Source organism: Rhipicephalus microplus, chromosome 9 (assembly GCF_043290135.1).
Source record: "Rhipicephalus microplus isolate Deutch F79 chromosome 9, USDA_Rmic, whole genome shotgun sequence".
Lineage (NCBI taxonomy): Eukaryota > Metazoa > Arthropoda > Arachnida > Ixodida > Ixodidae > Rhipicephalus > Rhipicephalus microplus.
In genome coordinates this window covers 49,751,783-49,773,827 of record NC_134708.1, presented here as the reverse complement: position 1 = coordinate 49,773,827, position 22,045 = coordinate 49,751,783, and the positions used below count along the sequence as shown (strand labels likewise).

The 22,045-nt window shown below is 45.6% G+C and overlaps 4 protein-coding genes across 6 annotated transcripts in view; 2 read left to right on the top strand and 2 right to left on the bottom strand.

Moving 5' to 3' along the window:
- The window catches only part of LOC142771753 (uncharacterized), a 41,173-nt gene extending 33,729 nt beyond the window's left edge, over nucleotides 1-7,444 (bottom strand). The window contains exon 1 of one of the 2 annotated variants that reach the window (XM_075873618.1): nucleotides 1,738-7,444. In XM_075873618.1, coding sequence (XP_075729733.1) covers nucleotides 1,738-2,040 — 303 coding nt within the window. In that variant the 5' untranslated portion in view covers nucleotides 2,041-7,444. The remainder of the gene's footprint in view (nucleotides 1-1,737) is intronic. The other variant, XM_075873619.1, reaches the window with a different exon arrangement.
- Nucleotides 7,445-8,220: 776 nt separating this feature from the next.
- LOC119163811 (uncharacterized) lies at nucleotides 8,221-10,895 on the top strand. The gene is made up of 2 exons (XM_037415881.2): nucleotides 8,221-8,841; nucleotides 9,566-10,895. The coding sequence occupies exons 1-2, from the start codon at nucleotides 8,526-8,528 to the stop codon at nucleotides 10,300-10,302; spliced, it is 1,053 nt and encodes a 350-aa protein (XP_037271778.2). The 5' UTR covers nucleotides 8,221-8,525; the 3' UTR covers nucleotides 10,303-10,895.
- Nucleotides 10,896-13,226: 2,331 nt separating this feature from the next.
- Nucleotides 13,227-16,402, bottom strand: LOC142771751 (uncharacterized). Of its 2 annotated transcripts, none has more exons than XM_075873616.1 (2): nucleotides 16,029-16,402; nucleotides 13,227-15,943 (listed from the first exon to the last, which is right to left on the bottom strand). In XM_075873616.1, the coding sequence occupies exon 2, from the start codon at nucleotides 14,811-14,813 to the stop codon at nucleotides 14,298-14,300; it is 516 nt and encodes a 171-aa protein (XP_075729731.1). In that variant the 5' UTR covers nucleotides 14,814-15,943; nucleotides 16,029-16,402; the 3' UTR covers nucleotides 13,227-14,297. The 2 variants fall into 2 exon arrangements, with proteins under 2 accessions (XP_075729731.1, XP_075729730.1); XM_075873615.1 differs by having other exon boundaries at nucleotides 16,029-16,396.
- A 28-nt stretch (nucleotides 16,403-16,430) lies between these two features.
- On the top strand, nucleotides 16,431-20,745 carry LOC119163809 (uncharacterized). The gene is made up of 2 exons (XM_037415879.2): nucleotides 16,431-17,172; nucleotides 17,888-20,745. The coding sequence occupies exons 1-2, from the start codon at nucleotides 16,599-16,601 to the stop codon at nucleotides 18,622-18,624; spliced, it is 1,311 nt and encodes a 436-aa protein (XP_037271776.2). The 5' UTR covers nucleotides 16,431-16,598; the 3' UTR covers nucleotides 18,625-20,745.
- The last annotated feature ends 1,300 nt before the right edge of the window (nucleotides 20,746-22,045 follow it).

Sequence of the window (22,045 nt, the reverse complement as noted above, 5' to 3'; positions counted from 1 at the left end):
AGGAAATCAATGAGACACCGGTTGGGATACCAATAATTATGAAAGCCCGATGACAAGAAAGTTGGAACATTGAACATTGTAATTTACTTGCAACTAGCACTGCAAGCGCTCTTTTCTTTTAAGGTGTGATGTTCGTGGAGTCTTTCCAATGGCACCTGCGTTGCTACTCAGGCAACGTCGTCTGCTGCCGTTGACAGACAGGTTAGATTCACCTGGGTCAACGCTGCATACCACTTGCATCACGCCTAGCTGCTCACTATTTTGCTGAAATGTAAACATCGTGGGCTCTCCACATGAATCTGATGAACTAGAGACTTCGCTGCACCATCCATTTACTCTGTGCTAGCCTTGTTCCACACGAACACGCCGCTTATAGCCACATTACTTCTAGTGCAATGCAGATAACATGAAAAAGGTCAGCACATCAAGAGAACAAGCAGCTCCTGTGTCCTTTATCACGTCTTTATCACCACGACGGCAAAGTAACATGTTCAGCACCCTTAAGCAACAACTCACCTAAGAACAAGTTCTAGTCGCTGCCATGCTGTTTGGCAGAATGCGGCAGCGCTCACAATCTAGCGAAACGCAAAAACACAAAATATTGCGTTTTCTAGTTAGTTCTGTTGTCAAAGCGTGGCGCTGCGAACTACTCACTACAAAACGACTCATCAAAGAGGCAACTGAGAAAGCCCTGACTGGTAGCCAGCAACTGCAGCAGCAGCCTACAGACCACCCATCAACCAGAGTGAATCCAAACTCGCAAGAAATCGGTATGGCCAGATCCGGAAGCTGAGCAGGAGGTCATAATTGTGGGAGATGTCGATGTAGAAAGAATCGTGCCAAACGTACAGACCAATGTAGATCCCCCCGAAGTGGTTGGTATCTTATTTGGGAAAAAGGCCACATGTGAAAAAGCTATGCACTATGTTGATACCTATGAGCGAAAAGCAAAAAATGTGCTCTGCCAATACATAGTGCATGTCGGGCTCACTGAAGCACTGAGGCAAGATCTGTGTCGTATCACCCAGATCATCAAAACGAGCTGGCACAATCGCAATGCCAAGCTAGTGGTATGCTCCATCCCAGAAGTCTCCTCTAGAGGTGACGAGACCAGGGCTGCAATAGAGTTAGCCAACACACAGCTGAGGAAATGGTGCAAGCGCAGCTGACACAGGTTCCTCGACATAAAGAAGGGTTGGAGACCAGGTATAATGGACAAAGACGGGCTACACTACAACAACACAGGAGTGCGCTTTGTAGCCAGGAAAATTAGTACCGTGGCTCAAGTTTTTTTAGAACAGTGGTAACAGGCAACCAAGGCTGCAGACACCACGACGCCACCACTGGAAAAGTTCACAGAGGTTGAAAGACAACTGGACAATGTCGAAAGATGGGGACGCCCCCCCCCCCCCCCCCCCCAGCAGCTGCAGCACATGCCGCCTCATCCTATGACCTCGCAGCATCCAAGCCCACTGCCAGGACTTCCAGCATGGGCACAGACTCCAACTTTCCCATTTAACATCCCAGACCCCCCAAATATCATGTATCACACTGTAGGGGAGCTGGTGTGCCATCACCTCGTGATGGCCATGAAGATACGCCAATGAGACGTAGGCGCCCTCCAAAAAGACACAAGCATACACCTGTAGTCAATGTAGGCTTCCTCAACCTACATGGTGCGAGCAAAATGTTAAAATGGGAGGAAATTTTTCGGACTATCCAGGCAGAAGACTTCACCTTATTTGCTGTGGCTGAAACACATCTCCGAGACCTTGAGGAGCCACCTCCAAATGCAGAATGGCATTGGGAAGGCTGCAACAGAACGACGGGATCCCGCAAAGGAAGAGGCGTGGGAGTGCTGTGGCACAGCAATACCACATGGACCAGGCTGGAGGGTCCCTGCAACGAACACATGTGGATTTCCAGTGAACTTCTGGGTATGCCAGTGCTTGTTGGGGTGGTGTACCTCAGCGTCGCACGCGCTGAAGATACTGGGAACTGCCGCACTATCGAAAAAAAAGGATGTATCCGATAGGCCATAGGAAAGCAAGTACTCCTGATGGGGGATTTTAATGGACATATCCAACCTCTTGATGGGTACCAGGATGTCAACGGATCCCTTATAGTACAATTAGCAGAAGAATTGGCATTGGAAGTCACCAATCTCCGACCAGACTGTGAGGGTATGGTCACGTGGTGTGTGCGCAACAGTCAGTCATGTATTGACTATCCCTTGTGTCACGAAGACTGTCAATGCACATTGCCCGAGTGCATGTTGATGAGACAGGCCAATACAGTGTAAGGAGTGGCCACAACAGAATGAAGCTAAATTTCACAGCCTTACCCTATCATAAAACCCAACGCCGACACCGCAGCCCGGCAAGGTGGTTCTTACCAGTAGAAGCCTACGACATTTGAAGCTAGCGATATACACAATAATCCAGATGGCTCAGTCACGTATGAAGCGTTCATCAAATAACTGAAAGACATAATGGGCAGACGTGAGATTCGTGTGAATTCTCGCAAGGGTGTTCAGCGTAAACCCTGGTGGGACACCTAGGAGAAAGAGGCATTGAAAGGCCGACAGGCAGCAAATCGAGAGCATCCGAGCGCCATTTGGAACCTCCCAGCTAAAGATTGCGAGCAGGTGTGGCACAAGTACCTGGGGCTGAAGTGGCACATGCAACAACTAGTGCAACGCAAGATTGCAGAAAGCGACCACAAGAAAATCAAGGAGCTTACAACACCAAGTCGTAGTAGAATGCAGAACTTTTGGAGATATCTATCGACATTGGACAGAAAAAGCCCCTCACGACCAACCCACCGAGACTAGGCGACTGGAGAACAGTTCTCCGATGTCAAAAAAGGATAACTGAGTACATCCAGAACATTTTCGGAGCCCGAGCTCTGGTGACAGTCGCAGAGACCGAAGTACATATACCACCAGCCCCAGGGGATGCACAGGAAACAGACCGTGAATGGAAAGTCACACGAGTAGCGCTAGAATATGCCCTAGCGCGAATAGCATCACAGACGGCACATGGGCTGGATGATATACCCGCAGGTCTGGTAAAGTGCCTGGGAAAGATAGCGAGGGAACATCTAGCTTCTATCTTCACGGGTATTATTATAGAAGGAAACCCCATCCCCGAAGACTAGTTGCGAAGCTGCGTATGTCTAGTCCCCAAGAAAAGCGCTGACAGCAGTTTCCTCAGCCGCTACAGGCCCATAACTGTGTGTTATACAAGCTATTTGCATAAGTAGTTAAAGCACGGATGAGTAGATGGGCTGAAAGTAGCAGACACCTCACAGAACTCTAAAATGACTTCTGCCCAAACAGATGCCTGGAGGACAATCTTTTCGTGGTTACCCAGTGCATTGAGGTTGCACATAAACGATCCTGCCATCTACCCACATGCTTCCTAGATGTTTCGAAGGCATACGACAGCGTTCCACATGACCTAATGCTGCAACGCATGACCCAGCTGTACGTGCCACAAAAATGGATAGACTTTCTGCGTTGCCTTTATGCCGATTGTTCGGTGGTTGCACGCTAGGCAGATACGGCATCTGAGCCAGTTACGGTCCGCAGAGGACTCAAGCAGGGGTGCCCGCTCTCGCCACTGCTCTACATGCTATATGCATCAGGTTTAAAAAGTGCGCTCATCCAGTCAAATATCGGTTTCCAGATGAAATTCCTCTCGGAAGGGCAGCCCGAAGTATGGACACTGCAAGGGCTGGTTTTTGCCGATAATATTGTTCTTATGGCAGAAGACCTACAGCTGGTGGCAATATCAGCTCTCCATTTGGCAGACCTAGGCCTTCGGTTTAACACTCAAAAGTCAGCTGTTGTCCAATTTTCTGGAGAAGTGAACACAAATCTCCCGTTAGAACTTCTTGCCTTTCTCAACAGAATACCGGCATCTGGGGGTGACCATAGGCATGGGAAAAGACCCATTCTCGGGGCACGAGGATCGATTGCGGCTGAGTGCGAGCTGCATTCTGCGCTGGAGAAGCCTCTGCGGCTGCAACGATTAATTGGTGCGAGGTCTGTGGAAATCGATCCATGTACCATGTCTGACCTTTGCAAACGCCATCATATGCCTGTCCAGCAAGAACCGTGAGTGGCTGGAGCGAGGCCAAAGGGAGGTGGGCCGTTTGGCATTGTGCTGCCATGGAATGGTTGCAGTGGAGTTTATCCAGAGTGACATGGGTTGGTCTACGTACGTGGCGCGGGAAGCCACGAGCAAGATCATTTATGAAGGACACCTACGCTTCATGAACGTTCAGCAGTGAGCCCGTTGTATGTTCCGCTACCTGTACTTCGTGGGACTCAGGACACAGTGGTTGAACAGAGTCTACTTCCTTCGACGCAAATACGATATGTTGGACCTCTCAACAATCGAGACCACGGAGCACAAGTTTTCCGCAGCAGTCTGGAAACGGATACGCGAAGAGGAGAATGCGCAATGGGAAATCTCGATGCAGCAGAAGAGTACACTTCAGCTGTATCGCACATACAGAAAGGCCATTGTCCCGATATCTGTGTATGACAACAGTGGTGGAAAGTAAGCTACTGTTAGAAGCGCATGCGGGAGTGCTTCGCACGCTCACATACCGTAGCCACTTTGACCCAAACATTCACTCGTCCCTATGCAGAGCATGCGGAGCGGTACAGGAGACATTTGAGCGCTTGGAAATTTTTTCCAGTGACTCTATAAGGCGCTGGCCTTGGCGGACGGGAATGCAAAAGCAGTTTCCACCACAAAGACAAGGCTCCAACAGTGGTGGAAGTGGGGCCAAAAGTGAACTCCTCTTTGTGCTTTTGATATTTTTTTTTGTTCTTTTCTTTATATACCTAGGCTGGAACACAACATATATATATTCACCCATTACGAAGGGCAAAGTCACATATCATCATCATCCACCACTTCGGCCAATGCCGTGTTCGGATTTTGATACTTGGAGCCTATGTGGAGTTTAGCAACTCTTATGATCGAATAGGCAGTGTCTCCTGCGCCGCGCGGCGCAGCAGCCAGCCCACACAGAAGTGGCTTCTGCGCCGCACAAAAGTGACGTCACTTTAAAAATTATTGCCTAAAGCTAGTTAATTGTGTAAATTCGTGTTAAACCTACAAAAATTTTACTAAGCAGGTGTTTAACGAGTCAATTAGCCTAGGTTTGTCATTTAAATACATATTACAAGTATTTTAAATACAGGGGGCGCCATGGGCGCTGCAGCTGCGAAAGGTAAACACTGCGAAATGGTAGCCGCCTGCGATGTGTTGGGTGGCGAAAACTCCGATGAAATCGTGGCCATGGCCTAGGCCACTCCCAAGGAGGACTGGAGTGTCGTCGCTGCTTCATGTGATTGCTGGATGCGTAGTTAAGCCTGGTGGTTGGGGCTAGCGCGGCCGTCCACCGCGCCGCAGCTTCATCCGAGTGTGTGCACCATAAAGTTTCTCAGTATGAAGTGAGGATTATTGTTGTTGGGCATACTGCATTTTCTAGATTGCAATGCCAAGCGTGGTGTTGTCAAAGGTGAAATTATTCTTGCTGCTGAGTTTTTCTGGTCGCGAAGGGCAAGGTCGACGATGAAATAAATGCTTTTGCACAGTTAACGTGTGACTGACCGGACGCACATGCATGAAACCCCTGTCCGTCGTCTGCAAAGTGTTCTTACGAAGAATGAAAAGAACTCTATTGTAGTGTTCTTACGCAGCCTGTGATCTCCGAAGGCGAAAGCTACTGCATTGCCGGCTGTTTTGTTAAGTGCAAACACGTACGGCCGTTCTCATCTGTTGCTACGTAAATGATTCGTGCTGTCAGAGGGCGTGCGTGTTATTAAGCAAGAGAGACAAGCTGTTTTGTAGTCAGATAGGCTAGCGCCGTCCGCACTTCCCCGTGGGCATCATTTATCAAGTGATGATCGCCTAGACCATTGCGGTGGCTCGTCAGTATTTTGAAGCGGCCTGCCGGTTACCTCGTCAGGTGATAGTACACTGAACGACATAAAAAAGTTTACTAATACTACGTTGCGATGCGCCTTTCTGTCATCAAAACTTTGATAAACCGTGGAAATAACATTCCAGACATGTGTGCCGGAGAAACCAATGCAGCCAGCTGCATTTGAGTTTTTCGTGTGTTTTCCGTCTCGCCGATGAAGAGCATTAATTCGCAAAACACTTTATCATAATAAATATAGCTAATTTTGCGTGAGTCGAATGAAGATTGCACCAAGGCTCGAACCACCGACCTCACCAATTCTTGTTGTGCCACTCTAACGAACTACGCACCAGCTGCTAATTGGTTTGGATTGATTAACAAGCCAGTTTCGCATTGATGTCACGCGGGACATTACAGACTTGTTTTTTTACTTCTACGTTTGGACGTAGCTTTGACGGCTTCTATCATAACGTCTAGGTGTACCGCTAAACTCTCCGACTATTCAAACAAAGCGCCTAACAAAAAAAAAAATGCATGACGTCACATCTGTGCGGCTCAGCAGCTGTTGCGGGGTGGCCCGTGCGCCGCAGCAGTAGTCTCTGTGACTGCGCTACCTACGTAGGAATAAAGCTATTTGTACTTGGCCTTTGAGATGAGCAATTTTGACGTTTTCAGATTTTAGAGGCTATGCCTTGTATAATAAAGAACTGTGACAGTCAGAACTGTTGTTTGAAACCAGGTAGGAGCGTAGGCCTAGCCAGCGAAAGCAGCGATAACGTCCGGCACGAGCGTACTGGCGATGTGTTTTCCGAGCTATGCATGATCCACTATATTCATCATTACATTTTTCCCCTTCGCTGAAGACGGCGCCAAGTAGGTGTTCTAAGGTGTCGTGAGAAGAAGTGGTTCGTGATATGGTTTGATACGATCGACGTGCATGATTTCGCGTCCTCGGCGACGCAGGTCCGGAGTAGGCGTGAGGGGTTCGATGAGGTAGTCGACAGCGGAAGTTTTCTCTATGACGCTTTAAGGCCCATGGTACCTGCTGACGAACTTTGTAGATGCACCAGGAGCCGTAGAGTTTCTCAAAATTATGACAACTCTATGCCAGGAGCAGCAGCGGGAGGCACCCACAGCCAAACAAGAGAGTTGGGCGAAAACTGGTTGTGAGACCGTCCATCGTCATGGCGAAATTTTTGTAGCCCTTGTTCTTGCGTTGTAAGGGCGCGAGCTAATTGTCGACATTCTTCCGCATACCGAGCGGCTTCGGAAACTGGTGTGCCTTCGGATGAGTCGGGTAGGTAGCATAGAGTTTCCCAAAAATAACTAAAATAACTAGATGGCACTCTGGCACTGCGATCGTTCAGCGACCATGGGAATCACGGAGGAAGGATACCGGAGGAAGGATCCTCCTTGTTTCCTACCCATCATTCCCTCCTCCATGATGGGAATGATGGGTAGTATACACATTTGCCTAGTCTTCGTACTTGTGAGAACGAATCGTACTTGCGGCTTCGTTTAATGCTAGTTACGGTTTTGTTTTGAAAAAAAAAAAACGAACCATTTTGACCTTAGTGTCTTAATTCAAAATGGTAAGCCTATAATTATAAGGTTGTGAAGCGCAAACGGTGAACATTTGCTAATTTATGTTTTTGTAAAAAAACAGCTTCAAGCCACACGAACACATACGGAGCCAGAAGCAGGCCAGGAGTGCGAAAATTAGACAAATGTGTCTACTACCCATCCTCGCTGACGCGCCGTGTATTGCAGCTCTCTCTATGGCAGCTCCCATAAACACTTGCGCCAGAGTTCCCCCTAGTGTATATTAAGCACGTGATATTAAGAAACTCTATGGTCGGTAGGGGCGAATGGTGTCGATTGGAGATGATTGCTCTCGAGTCTCGACCATAGAGTAAAACGAAGAGAGAAAAGCCTGTCGTCGCTTGACTTACGAACACAGTAAAGAATAGACTGAGAGGACAGAGCGCTCTGTCCTCTCAGTATATTCTTTCCTGTGTTCGTTTTTTCGCCTCGCGCCACATAAATTTCTTTCAAATGTTTCACCAACAAGCCTTGTATTGAAGGGGTTGCCTGTTGAATGAGTGCAAAACGCCTGTTATGTACGGTGGCGTTACTTACGCAGGGTTAAATATAATTGCGTTTACGCCTTTTGAAATATTTTTATACGTTATTTTTGTTTCACATATGCTCCAAAAACGTAAAAAATTATGTAGTGACAAATACGAGCTTTGCAATAGAAACGACAAAAAAAAAAAAAAAAAAGAGATGTTTGTTGTGGCGGAGGCTCGTGCTGCTGCAGCTCATGGAGGAAGGGAAAATATGCTGCAGTTGCTGGTGAAACCACTGGCTGCTGTCTCGCTGCTGTTAGGCCCATTAAACGGTTGTCTTAAGTAGGGGGGTTCCGACGACGGCCGCTTCCTAAGTGACCGCCGATAATCCGACAGGCAAGTAAATCTAGGAGGCTGTGGTCATAGCCTCCTATCCTAAATGATAGTGTATAGGTGTTCTGTGCTCCTGTCTAGACTTTCGTCCGTGTATCTAGAGGAGGAGATGGTGCAATGAACGGCACTCTGATAGCGACTAGTGCATCGACGGATAAGAAGCCGAAGGTTGAAGACATGGTTGATGAAAATCATTATGCGAATGAAGTTGCGGTAGACGTGAAGCTTACTGCTGATCACGGACACTATGTGAACGAAGTTACGACGGACGTGAAGCCGTGTGTTGATCACGGACACTACGCGAATCAGGTTACTGCGGACTCGAAGCCGTGTGTTGATCACGGACACTATGCGAATGAAGTTACGGCATTGGTGGACGAGAAGCCGAGGGTGGATGATCGGCATGATGCGAATGCAATTACTCTCTGTGAAGGTAACGTACGCCCTTTTCGGTTATCTTTGGCATGATTGCAATAAACTGAGGAGTGCTTCTTAAATATTATTATCCAATGTCGTGCATGTTTCATTAGGTTCAGGCTTATTGCAGACGCGTTATAGCAGTGAAATGAAAGAAAGTGTTTAATGAATGCACAATATGCAGTTATCCTGTTTGTTTCAAATTAAATGTTGCTCATATTTTATTATTTGGTGCTTTTTCTCTGCTTGATCATATAGATACCTTTATGCAAAACACTAATAATTAGTTGAACGAGTTAGTGTGAGAACATGTGTTCTGTATCGGCGGCAGCGGTCGCGTTTCGGTGGAACTGAAGTGCGACACGAAAGCGACATATGTACTTAGACATAGGTGCACGATAGAGGGCCCTAGCTAGTCTAAATTTCTGAAGCTATGCAGTAATATGCCTCATGATCGTGTGGTTTTGTCAAGTAAAACTGCAGAAATGATATTATCTACAGAGAGAAATTTGCCTATCTTGGTGTACTAATATTGAAATTTGGTAGTACCTGCATCGATTAAGGTAAGAGTGTGCATAGATAGATGGCAACTTGTATAAGGCATGTCCTGAATCATAGTACTGTTTTGTTAAAGTAACACGTGCAGCAACCCTTGTTATTTTGCTGCTCAAATCTAGTTATATGTATGTTGTGGGATCTATGATTTGCATTGCCTTGCTGTGCTTCCTGTGGCTATGCAGGTTCTGTTTCTGCGGAAGCCCGTGGCCAGTACCATTTGCTCGTCTCTGTAGAAGATGATGTGCATTCATGCCGGCAGTGTGCCTATACGACCAAGATTAAGAGAAACATGAAAGAACACCTTCGCCGACACACAATGGAGCATCGCTTCCAGTGTCACCTGTGCCCTGCTGCTTTCACTGCGAATATCCGCCTCACAGAGCACATTCGCACCCATACCGGAGAGCGTCCTTTCTCTTGCACCCACTGCAATGCATCCTTTTCACGGAAAAACGCCCTCAAGGAACACTTGCGCACCCACACAGGAGAGCGTCCTTTCTCCTGTCTCTTCTGCGATGCATCCTTTCCACGAAAGCGTGACCTCAGGGAACACCTAAGCAAACACACAGGACAGCGTCCATTTCCCTGTGACCAATGTGATGCAGCCTTTGTGAAGAGAGACACCCTCGTGAAGCACATGCGCACCCACACCGGCGAACGCCCCTTTTCCTGTGGCCACTGTGATGCGTCTTTTTCCCAAAAAAGCAACCTCAAGCTACACATGCGCACCCACACGGGAGAGCGCCCTTACTCTTGTGTTCACTGCGATGCATCCTTTACACTGAAATCCAACCTCACAATGCACTTACGTACCCACACAGGAGAGCGTCCGTATTCCTGCATCTACTGCAACGAATCCTTTTCACAGAAAATTGCCCTCAGTCGCCATATCTCAAGACGTCATTCAAATGAAGCTTAGAAGGGCAGGGGTGCCAGTGTTTCTAATGTGGAGGTTACATCACTGATTTGTTGTACTAAAAGGTGATCTTTTACAAAACCCTTTACTGACGTGTGCCGCCAATATGTGACATTCCAGAAAACTCTGAGCAAGCAAGTCACGAAATGTGTGCCACCTTTAACGCCAGTTGCGAAGTACTCACAAACAACATAGCTTACAGCAGGAAATATCTAGCACTGTGATGTGTCAAGAATTTTATGCTCAAAGCAGGTGTTGTGTAGCTGATGGTGGAAAGCACGATGCATATCTACATCTCTCAGTTCATATTTTCTCGCCTGAGTGACGTAACTTCGGTCTTCTATAAATTTGTTGGTGTCTACGTACCCAAGAGGTTGCACACGACATGTTACAAAGTTATTAAGTACGTTTTTATTACAAGATCCTTGCTTTTGTGGCATGCTGCAAATTTGCAACATACCTGTATGTATGTATTCAAGTTGAATTTTAGATAATGTAAGTGCGGAATCAATGCAAGGTTGCTATGTAAAGCTCAAAAATGATTTTTTTTAGCTGGTTTCATAATTCACACAATAAAGGTTTAATGTGCATAATAATGTTTTCAGAACCTTTGGCTGTTGAGTTTATAGGGAAGTCATTATGCATAAGAATTTCTTAGGTGACAATGCAGATGTTCAAAAAAGTTTAAGGTTTGGTTTGCCATGAAAGTGGATTATGTGAGAGTTTCCAATGCTATGGTGCTAAGCACTGGAAAATAATTGCCTTGCTTATGTTTGCACATGCATATTAGTATGTTCGACGTAACCTGGAATCTCTTAATTCATTGCTGCAACGGTAAGGGGGCCCGTTTTCTGAATGATTTTCCAAATTCTTACAGTTTTTTTTTTTCCAGCAGGGGTTATGTAGCAAAACCAGAATGTGGTTGCGAGGGGTGCTGTAGTGGAGGGTTCTGGAACCTTCAGTTACCTAAGGTTCTTTATAGTGTGCCTAAATCCAAGTACACGGGCCTCTAGCATTCTTGCCTTCATTGAATTACGGCTGTCACAGCCAGATTTTATTCCGCAACCCCATTACCACCGTGACACCATGGCTGGTCGAGGTACTTTCAGTAATGAGAAGTGTAGAGTTTAAACGGGTCGTGAAACGGCCGCTTTACAACAACAATGCTGCACCATCGGCAGCTACATGCGCTAACTGTGTCATCAGCCCGAGTGGACCTGTGTAGACTCTTTGCTTATCGAGGAACACGTAACTCTATGGCATATCGAGCATGCGTAAGAGACGCTCATTAGCGTCCGCCATTAGCGATCCGCGTTAATATGACGTCAGAGATACACTGCATAATATGACGTAAGAGTTCATTCCTGTAGTACAAACTCAAAATGGGTGATTCTTGGAATGTCAAAGATGGTAATGAGCATCGTTTCAATGCGCCACTTGCTCAGTCACATTCTTGGGCGGATTGTTAGGTGTCCAAAAAGGGGTTCCTTGGAGACCTCCTCCCTGCCTTCCTTGAACGCCTTGTGCCACCTCTTAGACTGTAACCTTAAAATGCAGTCATTCTTTAAGGCCTTTCGCAGCATCTGGAATGTGTCAGTTAGATTCTTTTCAAGCTTCACGCAAAACTTGTTAGCATATTGCTGCTCAATCAAATGCTTCATCACGTCGTGTTACATAGTAAAAAAAAAGTTTCACGTGGAGGAATGTCTTTCGCTTGCACTGCCCAAAATATGCTTGCGACTGGCTGTGCTAGAAGGGCAGACCCCCCAATGCATTGCCCGACGAATTTTACCACACTTGCTAAGGTTGAGGCTGAGGGTATATAGTTGGTTATTCTTACTACAGAACAAAAAAGCACGGAATTATGACAGGACAGAAAATGATGGAGGAGGTCAAGTTGTGCCTTCTTTATACTTTATCCTGTCAGACTTTTGCGCTGTTTTTTCCTTGTTATTTATCACATTGCCATGTATAGTTGCGTCATGAAATCATGTGCATCACTTTCATAGTCGACTCTGAATACACGCACACATACAAATTCACGCACATGCATCATCCATGGTTTAACCCACCTGAAAAAATTTCTGGCTACACCACTGTAATGTAAATAAATATACTGAAAGCCTTTATGCCGATCATTGGAAGTGGCATTCATTTGCACCACAATTATAAAAAGCATTCATGCTGAATGTGAAACAAAATGGAGCATGGTGCAACAGGCATTGAAGATGAAGTTGTGGTGACATAAGTTGTGAGATGTTTCTTGTGAGCAAGCGTGTTACGAAGCAACACTAAAGAACTAGAATCAGGACGCAATGCTATGTTTTTGTTGTACATACACAAAACCTGTATATCACAGCATGAGACCGATGACGATACCATACACAACACATTCACCGTGCGCTGACCCCGAATTTAACATTCCGTGCTTTTTTTTTTTACTTTCCTTCTTTTTTCTCTCCTTTTTTTTTTTCTGATAACGATTTCCCAGCACTACACTGCCAACAGGAGAGGCCACCCACGTCTTAACGACTTCATGAGTTTGTGAGGCCCTTGTGTGTGGGGTGTACCATACATCCCATACACTGGGGCACCTTCGCAGCCATATCACCGACCACCTATGTCATATTCAATCTTGGGACACGATCTTGCATGCCTATATAAGAAAGTGTGCAAAGCTGTAATAAATATGACTACTTGCAATTGAGGTACGACTGTTTGCTTACCGAAAAATACCTGAAAATATGATTTCCGAGAAAACAAAATGGTTCGAAATGGGCACAATTTAAGATGACCAGGAGGGCTAAAATTCTCAATATTTGCAGCCAGCTCCATCGTGTATCTTAATACTGCGTGTCTTTTCTCAAGCGGCAACACACACACACACACACACACACATATATATATATATATATATATATGCACTATTGTCTGTTACATCTCATTATTATTAACCGCATGATTAGCGGAAAGAAAGTTCCATCCCAGGATGATTTCACGAGACGCATGCAGAAGGACGACAAATTCAACGATGTAAAGCACTCCTTGAATCACAACACGAGCAGTGCATGTGGCAAAAGGTTGGACGTGTTGCGAGCTCGCTGTTCGTAAAGAAATTTCAACCAGTGGAGTCGTCACTTTGTTCAGTTTGCGGCATAACACTTCACTGATTATACAAATAGCGGCACCTGTGTCGACAAGAGCAGTTGTGGCGAAACCGTCCACAAACACGGCAATCTCGTTAGGGGGCGAAAGATGAGGCCTTGGAAATTTCATCGGTGGTGCAGCTCTTGCCTCGGGAACTGCAACAGTTAGTTTTCCTCCTGGGCGTGGTTGGAACGGCGAAGCATGGGGGAAGGAGTCCGAAGACGGGGTGAAGTCTGGTCGACGTGAGCGGGGGTCATGTGAATCGGGTGTCACATGCGATTCTGATTGCCGAGGTATGTTGCCAGAATGCTGAACATCATTAAAATAGAATCCAGGGCGACGACAGTAACGCGCGACATGTCCTGGAATACCACAGTTGTAGCAGACGGGCCGGTTATCCGGAGTACGCCAAGAGTTTACTGGTGCTCGGGGTGGTGGAAAGGGCCGATTTACTGGATAAACCGAAACTGGTGACCTGTAGTAGTTGGTGGCTGGACCGTATGAAGGGAGCGGCGGTTCGGCAGGAGGTCGGCGGACGGCTTCTGCATAGGTCAGCGGTGCAGCCACTGATATTGGGGACGCGGGCGAAGGGAGAGCCTCGGCAACTTGCGTCTGAATAGCACGGCGAAGTGAGTGGTCCAGTGTTGTGGGGGTCTCGTTGATGGTGGCGACAAGAGAGAGCTGTCGAGCAACTTCCTCCCGGATGTACTGTTGAATTTGAGGCATTAACACGCTGTAGCAGGGGCCACTGCTTTTGCACTCCAAAGCCGAAATATAAGCAGTTTCCGTATTAGCGCGACGTGTAGAAATTCGTTGCTTGCGCAGCTTATCGAAACTTTGACATAGCTGAATCACGGCCGTGACGGTCTGTGGTCTTTGGCGAGGAGCATATGAAAAGCGTCGACATCAATGCCTTTAAATATATTCTTTATTCTGTCAGCCTCCTTCATCCTCGCATCAACTCGCCTACAGAGGCTGATCACATCCTCAATGTAGCTCGTGAAGCTCTCACCATTTCGCTGAAATCGTCCCCGCAGGCCCAGTTCAGCACGAAGCTTACGCATGGCTGGACGACCGAAAAACGAGGTGACGGCCTCTTTGAAAACTGACCAGGTGGGGATGTCGGCTTGGTGGTTGGTGAACCACAGGTTGGCCAAATCCGTCAAGTAGAAGATGACGTGAGTCAGCTTTGCAGGGTCATCCCACTTGTTAATCGTGCTGGCATGCTCGTAATCTGCTAGCCAGTCCTCGACATCTTGATCTTCAGTGCCGTTGTATACTGGTGGGTCATGCAGACGAAGTTCACCAGAACGCATGACAGGTGGCAGTGTGGAAGAGCCTTGTGGGGGATCGACGCGCTCGGTCATCGCAGACTGAGATGGTAGCTTACGGCTGCAGAGCTCCAGGACGTTACCCAGCACGTTTCCACCAAATGCAACGAGCAATGTTGCGTGAAAACACAGGTTATTATTCGAGAAAAGTTAGCCGCAACAAGCTGGTACAGGCAGGAACCCGGCAAGCACGAGCCACACACGGGCGTCAACGTCTTCTTTCACGCTGGCACAGAGCTGGCGCCACTATGCTTCGGTACAATATATATATGTGTGTGTGTGTGGTTTTTCAGCATCAGTGTCAGGACTATGCACTTTAAAGCAGCGCTGCGGTGCTAATAATTTGTGCGGCACGCTTTTCCAGTGTAAGGGCCAGGCTCAATCTGAATATCTCTAAAAATATCAAATGTGCTTCTGGTTTTTATTGTTAAAAACAAGGACCCGTTGTCTCTACTCTAAACGGCGATGTTTACTCTGTCAGTGCCAGCTTCGCCTTCTTGCTTAGTTCGTATTCTCCGAGTCTCTCGCGCCTCTTCACAAGCCCCTGTACCACTTCTTTATTTTTAACAGCCATCATTGAAATGACACACACATGTACAATGTCTTCCTTTATGAAAGGGAACACGTGAGCGCGTGGCCTGCATTCTCTGGCGACTGCCTACAGGACCATCAGAAAACACCTAGTACTTTGCGACAATCGACAGACCGCAAAAAAAAAAAAAAAAAAGACGTAGGCGTTTGGCGTCATATAATGGTCCTAGAGGCCATACTCAAATTAAGGATGTTAATGTTTATATAAACCTGCTTGAGTAAAATCAAACAGTTCCCCACAAACTGATGTTACGTGATGATGATGTGGTGCGCGTGCATGAAACTCTATGCAGCATGTATAGTGGCTTAGCATTAATAAAAATACAGGCGTAAAAATATCCCTAGCTAAAGGCAAATGAAAAAAAAAACGATTGAGGAAGTTGTGTGAGACGACCTACCACAAAAAAAAAAAAAAAAAGAGAGAGAGAGAGAGAGGGGTGGGTGGGGATCCATACACATCGCGACCCTCTCATCTTTCAAGCGCCGCTCACGGCCGCCTGCCCGCCAGGTGAACAGGTAGGTGTTCTGTGGCCCGGTCCAGGTGGCCGTGGGCCGTAGACAAGCACTGCAAGATACTGTAGAGAGCCGTTGAAGAGAGAACGACAGAGTACATAATTTAACAAAGCGATTGAATAAGTTTGATGGTTCACACATACTCACATAAGTGTCCTTGAGCGTGAACAACACCTGTACCAAGTTACGCGTTCACGATGCCTGTAGATAATTATGACATGCTGAGCACTTCATATGATTGCTGTTAGGTAACCAACAAAATACTGCTCATCAAACTATTCTTGTGATGTACACAAGCCACTTACAGTTTTGGTTTCGTAATTGACCAGTGGTTTCTTTGCGTGTATCTTTTCCATAAAAGTGTATACACAGAATCTCTGTTCACCAAAAATGACAAGAATTCAACATAAGCAAACACCAAAAACGACATTTTTTGAAAAAAATTTCTTTCATTTAGTTGGCTTGATACGTGAAAACCCAGTAGAGAGTATTTTTGGCAACATCCATCATCATTGACAACCGCGAAAAAATAAATATAGCCAATAATAGCCAGAAAACTATGCTACCTATGCGTCTCGCAGATCTGGGGCTTTTGGAAGTGTTATCCTGGCGTTATTTCCATTAGTTATTCAAGGTGTGAGTGGTAACTTCATTCCTGACCGTTGCATAAAGTGAAACCGCGACGGGCGACGTTCTCTAGGTGAAACGTGTGTAATAATGGCCTTCTCTATTCTTCATAGCCTCCTAAGTAAAGGAGGCAGTGGTGCAATGGACGGCATTTTGACAGCGACTAGTGCATCGGCGGATGTGAAATCGAGTGCTGAAGACTTAATTGGCGAAAATCATTATGCGAATGAAGTTGCGGTAGACGTGATTCTTACTGTTGATCACGGACATTATGCGAACGATGTTACGACGGACGTGAAGCCGAACATTGAGCATTATGCGAATGAATATGCGTCGGACGTGAAGCCGAGCGTTGATCACGAACATTATGCGAAGGAAGTTACGGTGGACTTGAAGCCGTTAGTTGATCACGGACATTATTCGAATGAAGTTATGACATTGGTGGACAACAAGCCGAGTGTTGATCATGGGCTCCATGGGAATGAAGTTACGGAGGACGTGGATCCATCTGTTGATCACGGACACTATGCCAATGAAGTAATTACTGCGGACTTGAAGCCGATTGTTGATCACAGGCATTATTCGAATGGAGTTACGGCATTGTGGGACGAGAAGCCGAGGGTGGATGATCGGCATGATGCGAATGCAATTACTCTCTGTGAAGGTAACGTACACCCTTTTCGGTTATCTTTGGCATGATTGCAATAAACTGAGGAGTGCTTCTTAAATATTATTATCCAATGTCGTGCATGTTTCATTAGGTTCAGGCTTATTGCAGACGCGTTATAGCAGTGAAATGAAAGAAAGTGTTTAATGAATGCACAATATGCAGTTATCCTGTTTGTTTCAAATTAAATGTTGCTCATATTTTATTATTTGGTGCTTTTCCTCTGCTTGATCATATAGATACCTTTATGCAAAACACTAATAATTAGTTGAACGAGTTAGTGTGAGAACATGTGTTCTGTATCGGCGGCAGCGGTCGCGTTTCGGTGGAACTGAAGTGCGACACGAAAGCGACATATGTACTTAGACATAGGTGCACGATAGAGGGCCCTAGCTAGTCTAAATTTCTGAAGCTATGCAGTAGTATGCCTCATGATCGTGTGGTTTTGTCAAGTAAAACTGCTGAAATAATATTATCTACAGAGAGAAATTTGCCTATCTTGGTGTACTAATATTGAAATTTGGTAGTACCTGCATCGATCAAGGTAAGAGTGTGCATAGATAGATGGCAACTTGTATAAGGCATGTCCTGAATCAATGTACTGTTTTGTTAAAGTAACACGTGCAGCAACCCTTGTTATTTTGCTGCTCAAATCTAGTTATATGTATGTTGTGGGATCTATGATTTGCATTGCCTTCCTGTGGCTATGCAGGTTCCTTGTCTGGGGCATTCCGTGACCAGTACCATTTGCTCGTCTCTGTAGAAGATGATGTGCATTCCTGCCGGCAGTGTGCCTATACGACCAAGATTAAGAGAAACATGAAAGAACACCTTCGCCGACACACAATGGAGCATCGCTTCCAGTGTCACCTGTGCCCTGCTGCTTTCACTGCGAATATCCGCCTCACAGAGCACATTCGCACCCATACCGGAGAGCGTCCTTTCTCTTGCACCCACTGCAATGCATCCTTTTCACGGAAAAACGGCCTCAAGGAACACTTGCGCACCCACACAGGAGAGCGTCCTTTCTCCTGTCTCTACTGCAATGCATCGTTTTCACAAAAGTCTCACCTCAAGGAACACGTACGCACCCACACTGGAGAGCGCCCGTTTTCCTGTGACCAATGTGGTGCAGCCTTTTTGAAGAGAGACACCCTCGTGAAGCACATGCGCACCCACACCGGCGAACGCCCCTTTTCCTGTGGCCACTGTGATGCGTCTTTTTCCCAAAAAAGCATCCTCAAGCTACACATGCGCACCCACACGGGAGAGCGCCCTTACTCGTGTGTTCACTGCAATGCATCCTTTACACTGAAATCCTACCTCACAGTACACTTACGTACCCACACAGGAGAGTGTCCGTATTCCTGCATCTACTGCAATGAATCCTTTTCACAGAAAATCGCCCTCAGTCGCCATATCTCAAGACGTCATTCAAATGAAGCTTAGAAGGGCAGGGGTGCCAGTGTTTCTAATGTGGAGGTTACATCACTGATTCGTTGTACTAAAAGGTGATCTTTTACAAAAACCTTTACTGACGTGTGCCGCCAATATGCGACATTCCAGAAAACTCTGAGCAAGCAAGTCACGAAATGTGTGCCGCCTTTAACGCCAGTTGCGAAGTACTCACAAACAACATAGCTTACAGCAGGAAATATCTAGCACTGTGATGTGTCAAGAATTTTATGCTCAAAGCAGGTGTTGTGTAGCTGATGGTGGAAAGCACGATGCATGTGAACATCTCTCGTTTCATATTTTCTCGCCTGAGTGATGTAACTTCAGTCTTCTATAATTTCGTTGGTGTCTGCGTACCCAAGAGGTAGCACACGACATGTTACAAAGTTATTAAGTACGTTTTTATTACAAGATCCTTGCTTTTGTGGCATGCTGCAAATTTGCAACATACCTGTATGTATGTATTCAAGTTGAATTTTAGATAATGTAAGTGCGGAATCAATGCAAGGTTGCTATGTAAAGCTTGAAAATATTTTTTTTTGCTGGTTTCATAAATCACACAATGAAGGTTTAATGTGCATAATGATTTCAGAACCTTTGGCTGTTGAGTTTATAGGGAAGTTATTATGCATAAGAATTTCTTAGGTGACAATGCAGATGTTCAAAAAAGTTTAAGGTTTGGTTTACCATGAAAGGGGATTAAGTGAGAGTTCCCAATGCTATGGTGCTAAGCACTGGAAAATAATTGCTTTGCTTATGTTTGCACATGCATATTAGTATGTTCGACGTAACCTGGAATCTCTTAATTCATTGCTGCAACGGTAAGCGGGCCCGTTTTCTGAATGATGTTCCAAGTTCTTGCAATTTTTTTTTCCAGCAGGGGTTATGTAGCAAAACCAGAATGTGGTTGTGAGGGACACTGTAATGGAGGGTTCTGGAACCTTCAATTACCTAAGGTTCTTTATAGTGTGCCCAAATCCAAGTACACGGGCCTCTAGCATTGTTGCCTTCATTGAAATACGGCTGTCACAGCCAGATTTTATTCTGCAACCCCATTACCACCGTGACACCATGGCTGGTCGAAGTACTTTCAGTAATGAGAAGTATAGAGTTTAAACGGGTCGTGAAACGGCCGCTTTACAACAACAATGCTGCACCATCGGCAGCTACATGCGCTAACTGTGTCATCAGCCCGAGTGGACCTGTGTAGACTCTTTGCTTATCGAGGAACACGTAACTCTATGGCATATCGAGCATGCGAAAGAGACGCTCATTGGCGTCCGCCATTAGCGATCCGCGTTAATATGACGTCAGAGATACACTGCATAATATGACGTAAGAGTTCATTCCTGTAGTACAAACTCAAAATGGGTGATTCTTGGAATGTCAAAGATGGTAATGAGCATCATTTCAATGCGCCACTTGCTCATTCACATTCTTGGGCGGATTGTTAGGTGTCCGAAAAGGGGTTCGTTGGAGACCTCCTCCCTGCCTTCCTTGAACGCCTTGTGCCACCTCTTAGACTGTAACCTTAAAATGCAGTCATTCTTTAAGGCCTTTCGCAGCATCTGGAATGTGTCAGTTAGATTCTTTTCAAGCTTCACGTAAAACTTGTTAGCATATTGCTGCTCAATCAAATGCTTCATCACGTCGTGTTACATAGTAAAAAAAAAAGTTTCACGTGGAGGAATGTCTTTCGCTTGCACTGCCCAAAATATACTTGCGACTGGCTGTACTAGAAGGGCAGACCCCCCAACGCATTGCCCGACGAATTTTACCACACTTGCTTAGGATGAGGCTGAGGGTATATAGTTGGTTATTCTTACTACAGAAAAAAAAAAAGCACGGAATTATGACAGGACAGAAAATGATGGAGGAGGTCAAGTTGTGCCTTCTTTATACTTTATCCTGTCAGACTTTTGCGCTGTTTTTTCTTTGTTATTTATCACATTGCCATGTATAGTTGCGTCATGAAATCATGTGCATCACTTTCATAGTCGACTCTGAATACACGCAATCATACAAATTCACGCACATGCATCAACCATGGTTTAACCCACCTGAAAAAATTTCTGGCGATGCCACTGTAATATAAATAAATATACTCAAAGCCTTTATGTTGGTCATTGGAAGTGGCATTCATTTGCATCACAATTATAGAAAGCATTCGTGCTGAATCTGAAACAAAATGGAGCATGGTGCAACAAGCATTGAAGATGAAGTTGTGGTGACGTAAGTTATGAGATGTTTCTTGTGAGTGAGCGTGTTACGAAGCAACATCAAAGAACTAGAATCAGGAGCCAATACTATGTTTTTGTTGTACGTACACAAAACCTGTATATCGCAGCATGAGACCGATGACATTATCATACACAACACATTCACCGTGCGCTGACCACGAATTTGACATTACACGCTTTTTTCTTACTTTCCTTCTTTCCTCTCCCTCTGTTTTTTTTTTTTGATAACAATTTCAAAGCACTACACTGCCAACCGGAGAGGCCACCCACGCCTTAACGACTTCATGAGTTCGTGAGGCCATGGTGTATGGGGTGTACCATACATACCATACACTGTGGATCCTTCGCAGCCATATCACAGACCACATATGTCATATTCAATCTTGGGACACGATCTTGCACGCCTATATAAGGAAGTGTGCAAAGCTGCAATAAATATGACTATTTGCAAGAGAGGTACGACTGTTCGCTTACCGAAAAATACATGAAAAATTGATTTCTGAGAAAACAAAAATAGTTTGAAACGGGCACAATTTAAGATGACCAGGAGGGCTAAAATTCTCAATATTTGCAGCCAGCTCCATCGTGTATCTTAATACGGCGTGTCTTTTTTCAAGTGGTAACTCTAATATATACATGGCAAGTTATTTTTTCACCCACTTTTCATTCTTTTTATTTACATTGCATTGGTTCTAATAACTTCCTCTGTACATTCCTTGGCATTATTGTCTGTTTTAAGCCCCGCCGCAGTGGTCTAGTGGCTAAAATACTCGGCTGCTGACCCGCAGGTCGCGGGATAGAATCCTGGCTGCGGCGGCTGCATTTTCGATGGAGGCGAAAATGTTGTAGGCCCGTGTGTTCAGATTTCGGTGCATGTTGAAGAACCCCAGGTGGTCGAAATTTCCGGAGGCCTCCACTACGGCGTCTCTCATAATCATATGGTGGTTTTGGGACGTTAAACCCCACATATCAATCATCGACTGTCTGTTAGATCTCATTAATATGGTGTCAAAACACGGAAAAACGAGCCCTTAGGTATACATTTCTTTCCCATATATATATATATATATATATATATATATATATATATATATATATATATTGTGAGCGCTGATTGTGTTGCTCATCATTTTCACTTTCACCTGCGCATACAAAGCACCGTGATCATCATCATC

Bases quoted from the DNA above. Each gene is read 5' to 3' on its own strand.
- LOC119163811 (XM_037415881.2), top strand. From the start codon at position 8,526: ATGAACGGCACTCTGATAGCGACTAGTGCATCGACGGATAAGAAGCCG. The intron at 8,842-9,565 runs GTAACGTACGCC...GTGGCTATGCAG, and splicing joins TGCAATTACTCTCTGTGAAG to GTTCTGTTTCTGCGGAAGCC.
- LOC142771751 (XM_075873615.1), bottom strand. From the start codon at position 14,172: ATGCCTCAAATTCAACAGTACATCCGGGAGGAAGTTGCTCGACAGCTC.
- LOC119163809 (XM_037415879.2), top strand. From the start codon at position 16,599: ATGGCCTTCTCTATTCTTCATAGCCTCCTAAGTAAAGGAGGCAGTGGT. The intron at 17,173-17,887 runs GTAACGTACACC...GTGGCTATGCAG, and splicing joins TGCAATTACTCTCTGTGAAG to GTTCCTTGTCTGGGGCATTC.